This window comes from Montipora foliosa, chromosome 3, assembly GCF_036669935.1.
Source record: "Montipora foliosa isolate CH-2021 chromosome 3, ASM3666993v2, whole genome shotgun sequence".
Classification (NCBI taxonomy): domain Eukaryota; kingdom Metazoa; phylum Cnidaria; class Anthozoa; order Scleractinia; family Acroporidae; genus Montipora; species Montipora foliosa.
The window spans coordinates 59,998,728-60,006,059 of record NC_090871.1 but is presented as its reverse complement, the minus strand read 5'-3'; the positions used below and the strand labels follow the sequence as shown (position 1 = coordinate 60,006,059).

Below are 7,332 nucleotides of genomic sequence, written 5' to 3'. Positions count from 1 at the left end.
AAGGCCATTCTTCACTACTAACCGAAGCACACAAACATGCAGAGGAACTGGAGATAAGTTTATCTCTTAGAGACCCAAATCCTTCAATTACTTTAGCTAGAAGACCAGAGGTAGAAGTTGAGGGAACGAAGATCAAAGAACTCTTGAAGCGTGCAATGATAGATAAGCTACAGGAGACCATAAAGGCAGAGAATTGGCATGGGCGGTTGCTCACATCGCGTTGGAAAGATGAAGAACTTAGTCAAGATGCGTGCTTTGCATGGATGAAGGATTTGTCATCGGCACCCACCCATACAGTTGCAGGTATGATCGAACTCTATGAACAACTCTTGCCAACCAAAGTGTATACAACACAAAAGACCAAAACAACCCAGGGAGACGTAAGCTGTGGGCTGTGCGGTAAAGAAGCAGAGACACTTCCACACATTTTGTCAGGATGTTGTACACTTGCTCCATCAAAGTATTTGGACCGACACAATGCTGCTCTGAAGATATTATTCTTCGAGAAGTGCAAAGATCTCAAGCTGGTGGAAGGTGTTCCTCCTTGGTATTCACCTGTGCAACCTATCTATGAGTCGGATGAAGGGAAAGTTTTTGGGATGTGGCGGTATATGCAGAACACACATATGTTAGAGCTAATAGAATCGATGCTCGTTTCGTGGACCACAAGGCAAAGCAAGTCTGGGCAGTAGAAATGAGCTGCCCCTGGATTGATAATCGTGCAAAGAAAGTTGAAGAGAAGGCAATAAAGTATAGTCCACTACTTTTAGAGTTGAAACAACAGCATCCTGGTTACAAGGTACAGCAATGTAACATCATCATTGACGCATTGGGAGGATGGTCGAAGGACGTGGAAGAAACTATGAAGAAGCTTGTTGGTGCCCGATCAAAGTGTGTTTTAGAGAAGATGCAGAAAGCCACCATTTCATACTCGTTGCATATAGCTCGTTATTTCAAAGCAGCTGTTTTATAATTTGGAACATTATATTTTTTGATAATTAACTATTAACCTTTTATTATTACTTTTAATTTATTGTACATATTGTATACTTTTTTAAACATTTTTAAAAACTGTTATTTTATAGGATCATTTGCTTAGATGTATGGTTGTGTAACTAGTTTGATTTCCTTTTAGGCTGTATAGGTTACGCCGGGCGCCCTATACATGCCATAGATTTTTTGCATCTATACGTTTTGCTACTGCAAATAATAATAATAATAATAATAATAATAATAATAATAATAATTATTATTATTATTATTATTATTGTTATTATTATTACCTTTCTTTGCACAGAAGACCGAATATCTGCATTGATTCACGTCTGAGATACCGTTCTTTGCGCCACAGATATCACAGACATATGCCTCTAACTGCATCAAAAGATCTTCAGACATCAACCAGTTTTCTCCAAGTTGCTCGAATGTGCGTTGGTATTCCTTTTTACTCAGTAACTTCTTCAGGGGCTTCACTTTCCCAACCCCTGCAAAGGCACTCACTGCATCACAACCCGTAAATGCGTGCAAACCTGGTAGTGCTTTGCACGCATTTTGGCCAATAGCATGGGCTATTTTTCCAATGTCGACATACCGAGCGTTCAGTTGAGAAACACAACGCTGATAAATCGGTACATCAATGGAAAATGAAAACGCAAGGCATAGGATTCTAACGTCTGTGTCTTCTGAGGATACAATGATTGACTTATATCGCTGCTCATTTGCTGCATGTTGCGCGTGCAGGAGAAGTCGTGTATCAGCCTCCTCTTGTTCAGATCTTAGCTCTTCTTCATCCTCTATTCTTTTGGCAGTGATCTTGTAGCATCGGTTTCCACATGTTACATGCAGCTCCTTATCTTTCAGTCTCTTGCGACTCGGTGTGTTTTGCCAGTGTTCCACAACAAACCTGACAAGACTTATTTTGTTGTCACCATTGCGTAAAAAATCCTTGAATTGCTTGACCTTCTGGCCAGCCGCAGGGTTCTTGAAAGTTATAGCATCACTTTCACCTCTGAGTTCTCTCTCTGCTGATTTAATGGAAATGTCTCTGTACACGTCAAATACCACATCCACTCTGTTGCTACCCTCTCCCTCAAGCAACACTCTAGATAGAATCTTGTCTGCGATCTCACCAAATAGGAGATAATCTACCTTCAGCTTTTGGACGAGAGCCACCCCATCTATTAGGTAAGCTGACGGCCGTGTTACCTCTGTTGTTGGCTGTATCAATTTCTCTAATTCTTTGCCAAGTTGTTTCTTATTGGTCTTGCGGGGAAAGCCATTGTTGCAGGCCAGGGAAGCAGGAAGAGGGCCTAATGGGTGCTTTAACACATCTTTCATTTGCAGATTGCGGCTTTCAGCAATTACGATCATCCGCGCAAACAAATTTCGATCAGCGCGCAGAACAGTTTCTGTGTCTTTACCCTTTGCCACTGTCCTGGTCTTCGATAAAGCACTGAAGGTTTTCAGCTTTTGCTTCTTCAATTTGTCATTGAACCTTACCTTTGGGGGCTGTGATTCGAGACGGGTCTTCTTGAAATCAGCGTAGGCTGCCTCTCCAACTTTATAGGCGGTCGCAAGGTCCTCTTCTATAGCAGTAGTGGCAACAGCTCCTGTTGAGATGCTGGACAGTTACACATGACCTGCAAATGGATCTGTCCAGTTCTTGATTAAATCAACCATTGCGGCCACATCTTTCTCATCTTGGGCAATGCGAGGCGAGTGAAGTTCAGCATGGCCGTGCTTCCCTTTGGCATAGGCGACCATTTCGCGCAAACTGCGCAGGAACAAAGTTCTAAATTCTGCCGTCAAGTAGTACCTTTGTACGGCTCCAGGTTTCAAACTAAAGCCCTTGGTACCCCCAGGTGTTTAGGTATCTTTATTTACGGTTTCTTCAAGAGTCTGGTCAACGGGAATTCTTCCAAATGTATTGCCGTTGCTCAACTGAACTTAAAATCCACCGTTTCTCATGAACTCGTGTACCTCAGGGTGCTCATCTGGTAGACTTGTAATATCGCTGTAATAAGCTGACATGTATCTTGCGTAGTTGATAGCATCGTAGGAAAAGCACCATGGGAGCATCTGGCGGACACAGGAGAGATGGCGTTCCCAATTACCTTCTCTAGAGGCTCGGATCATGTGAAGTAGTAGCTCGATCATGTCTGTATAGGACATCCAAAATTCTGAAAGGGGGCCATTGGTATTCCGGAGATGAAGAGTGTATTCAGCAAAAAGGTCAGAAAAACGCTGGAAAACTCGGCTCTTGAAAACCTCATCGTGTCTCTCTTTACACAGTTCATCAGCTAGGGTACCAATTTCATCAAGACATTTTTGTACTTGACGACTGTCCGCTGGGTTTGACTCGTTAAGCCAAGGATAAAATCCTTGCAATGCCAACCTCATGAATGCTTCGTAAGCCAGTTTGTGCACACGAACACCCCTGTTATAGTTTCGGCCCTCCAGAACTGCAGACACGGAGCCCTCAGCCACTACCCCAGTTTCAACGAATAAGTCCTTTAGACCAGCATGCTGGAACCTTTTACCGATGATAGAGATTAATGTACCAAGGGTATGAAAAGTTCCAAGACGTAGAACTATGGGCTTGAACTTCTCATACTCCTTGCACTTCACCTCAAACGCCTTGGCATAGATGGCCTGATCGAAAACACATATGATGCTTTTGAGATGGAGCGAGCGCATGATAGTGAGAGATCGGTTGAGGGCTTCGTTGACAGTGGAAACATCAGTGGCTGGTGCATTAATTTAATGGTCGGCAAATAGCCTACATTATTGGGAATGATGGCGTCTTTGTCGTGAACCGTGATGTTAAACTCAGTCCAGCTGCTGACCTTTTCTTGATGGGCTGCATAATGTAGACGAGCAAGGATGAACAGCAGATTCTTCTTTGCAAATTCTTTAAGAATTGTTTCGCCGTCAACATCCCTCACTTTTCTTGGCGGGGGCCCAACTCGCTTACCAACATTGTAGATTGGGAGACGCTCTTCTGGAGCAGAGAAGGATCTTTTCTTTGTCTTTTCCACCTTGGGGACCACTATTTTCTGATCAGGGCCGTAAGTAACAGGCTGAATGGCGATACCATTAACACGATGCGATGTCCCACCTCCGGACAGGGTTCCTTCGAGTCTATCAATGTTGTCAAAGGCGAGGACAGTATTTGTACCTGGGTATATGTTACTTGGGAGAGGGACGCCAATTTCAGGTGTCATGGCAAGCTTTTGTAGGCACAGGGCTGTATCAATACGGTTTAGAATCTGTATAAGCTCAACATTACCTGAAATAGATAGAAAGTTTAACCGTGAATAAATTGCTTGTCACTTGTAAAAACAATTATAATAATGTTTATAATAATGAAATACCTGTTAGCGATTTGACTGCCGAGGGTAAAAGAATGTGTTTTGCAGGCTTGTATCGACCACGAGTTATACCAAACATAAGGTCTTGGCCAACAGAACTGTAAAGCCAGGTCATGCGTTCACCGAGCTCTTGAACATCACCACCCAGAACGTACTGAAGAAAGGTTGTCACTATAGTTGGAGCGCCACTGTTATCCCGGGTGATATTGGAGGGATCTGGAGGCCACTCTTGTTTAGCGCAGTGTTGCTTTACAGACTGCCTAATCTCACTAGCTACGTCTTTTAAACTTTCGCCAATGTGTGAACGAGAGGCCCTTAAAACGTTTACTTCCTTTTGTAGGCGATGATTTAATAAGACTAGCTGATCCCGTGTGAAGCTATCTGGGTAGACGATAACTTTGTTAGATTCACTTTGAGTCAAGTGTAAAGAATTTCCAAATTCAACACTAAGTTTTCTTCTTAAGTGAGTTATTGTTGACGGTTTGATTTCTGTTACCCCAGATTCAAACATCCACCGTCTAAGCATATCACTTAATTGTACAAGCTCCATTATATTATTGCTCTGAAATAAATCATTCCTTATATAATCGCACAATCTAGAAAATGCGTTGAGCTCGGCTTCAGTATAACTATCAGGAAGTTCTTCAGTATCTGTTGTATTCACAGATTTGCTCGTTGCCCTCGTATAATTCTTGTAGCAGGAATGGTGCCAGTGAGCTTCGGCTGCAACCAGCTCTCGGCTTGCCAGGGCCAGGATTCTCTTGTCATGTTTTATTTCTGCAGCTTTTCTCACCGTGTCATCGACTCTGAGTTGTCTGGCTTGTGTTAAGCTTTCCCTTGATTTTGAACCTTTAAAAACTTCTCTTTCTTTTCACAGAAGATGCACTGTTTCTCGTACACCAGGGAGCTGGAAGTACTTGGCTTTCCTTAAATAAAGTAATGTTTTTAAAATTTTATTAACAATTTTACTTTTCATATGCATAATAGAACAAAAACAAGATATTAATATAGATAACTATAACTATAACTAAAATTCTGCAATACTGATACTTTTCTTTCCATACACAACTAGCTACTTTATGATTATCTTATTTAGCCGAACAAGCATCTTACCTTGTCTTATAGATGATTTCTTCTCTAGATGACTCGTCTCGACCTCCACCTCCTTCTCTTTTTCATCATTCTTACTCTTTTTAATTCGATCTAAGTCATGTTTGTGTGTAAACGTGCTTCGACATTTGCGATGGTAAAATACTCCATTCGGGATTTGGTCATCGGCAACCTGTACACTAAGAATGCCTTCGTGATCTCTGATTTCACCAGCTTTTTGCAACGTTTTCCATGAGTCAAGAGAATTTGGACTGATTAACGTTGTGATGTCATCAGTACAACGTATTACACAATAAGGCTCAGTTCTTTGTCTTTTACGAGGTATGCTTGAATCCATCTTTACCTCGTTCACATCTTTGAGGACTGTATTTACCACAAAAACAAGATGGCTTCCTTGTACATTTGTGCCCAGTCTTTTTCAAGAGTAACGCCATAGGGTCACCATACCGGTGAAAAATCGCTTCATGATAAATCGTGTATCTGAAATAACACTTCTTACATTATCTTTTACTACTTTTCATATGCTATAAAATGTAGTTTTGAATCACAAAACAGAAAGACGCAAACAACACAAAAACACAAATAAGGAAAATAGACAAAATTTAAGGGTATTTTTTTAACCGAGACCAAAAGTGACGTCACTGTCACGTGACTATTTATTCTTAAAGATGACAAAAGACTTAACAGACATTATATCTTATCTATGCCTGCTTTATTTTATGCAGAATCTAGAGAATTACTTGCGAAAAACCGCATTTTAGTATATTATCAATTTACGCCGATTATGCAAAATTCAAGGGCACGTGACTCCCTTCAGCTACTCTTGCAACATTTCCATCATCACACTGTGGTTGGACTTATCACAAAACGGATCGACGCTAACAACACAAGGAAAATAGACAAAATTTAAGGGTATTTTTTTAACCGCGAGCAGAAGTGACGTCACGGTCACGTGATTATTTATCCTTAAAGGTGACAAAACACTTAACAGACATGATCTCTTATCAATGCCTGCTTTATTTTATGCAGAATCTAGAGAATTACTATTACTAGACTTATACATCCACACTGTGGTTGGACTTATACATCCACACTGTGGTTGGACTTCTACATCCACACTGTGGTTGGACTTCTACATCCACACTGTGGTTGGACTTCTACATCCACACTGTGGTTGGACTTCTACATCCACACTGTGGTTGGACTTCTACATCCACACTGTGGTTGGACTTCTACATCCACACTGTGGTTGGACTTCTACATCCACACTGTGGTTGGACTTCTACATCCACACTGTGGTTGGACTTCTACATCCACACTGTGGTTGGACTTCTACATCCACACTGTGGTTGGACTTCTACATCCACACTGTGGTTGGACTTCTACATCCACACTGTGGTTGGACTTCTACATCCACACTGTGGTTGGACTTCTACATCCACACTGTGGTTGGACTTCTACATCCACACTGTGGTTGGACTTCTACATCCACACTGTGGTTGGACTTCTACATCCACACTGTGGTTGGACTTCTACATCCACACTGTGGTTGGACTTCTACATCCACACTGTGGTTGGACTTCTACATCCACACTGTGGTTGGACTTCTACATCCACACTGTGGTTGGACTTCTACATCCACACTGTGGTTGGACTTCTACATCCACACTGTGGTTGGACTTCTACATCCACACTGTGGTTGGACTTCTACATCCACACTGTGGTTGGACTTCTACATCCACACTGTGGTTGGACTTCTACATCCACACTGTGGTTGGACTTCTACATCCACACTGTGGTTGGACTTCTACATCCACACTGTGGTTGGACTTCTACATCCACACTGTGGTTG

The 7,332-nt window shown here is 42.0% G+C and overlaps 1 protein-coding gene across 1 annotated transcript in view; it reads left to right on the top strand.

Annotated features, from left to right (window-relative positions):
• LOC137996184 (uncharacterized) overlaps positions 1-692 on the top strand; it is a 1,197-nt gene extending 505 nt beyond the window's left edge. Inside the window, exon 1 of the mRNA XM_068841605.1 lies at positions 1-692. This exon is cut by the window's left edge and continues 505 nt beyond it. Coding sequence (XP_068697706.1) covers positions 1-692 — 692 coding nt within the window.
• The last annotated feature ends 6,640 nt before the right edge of the window (positions 693-7,332 follow it).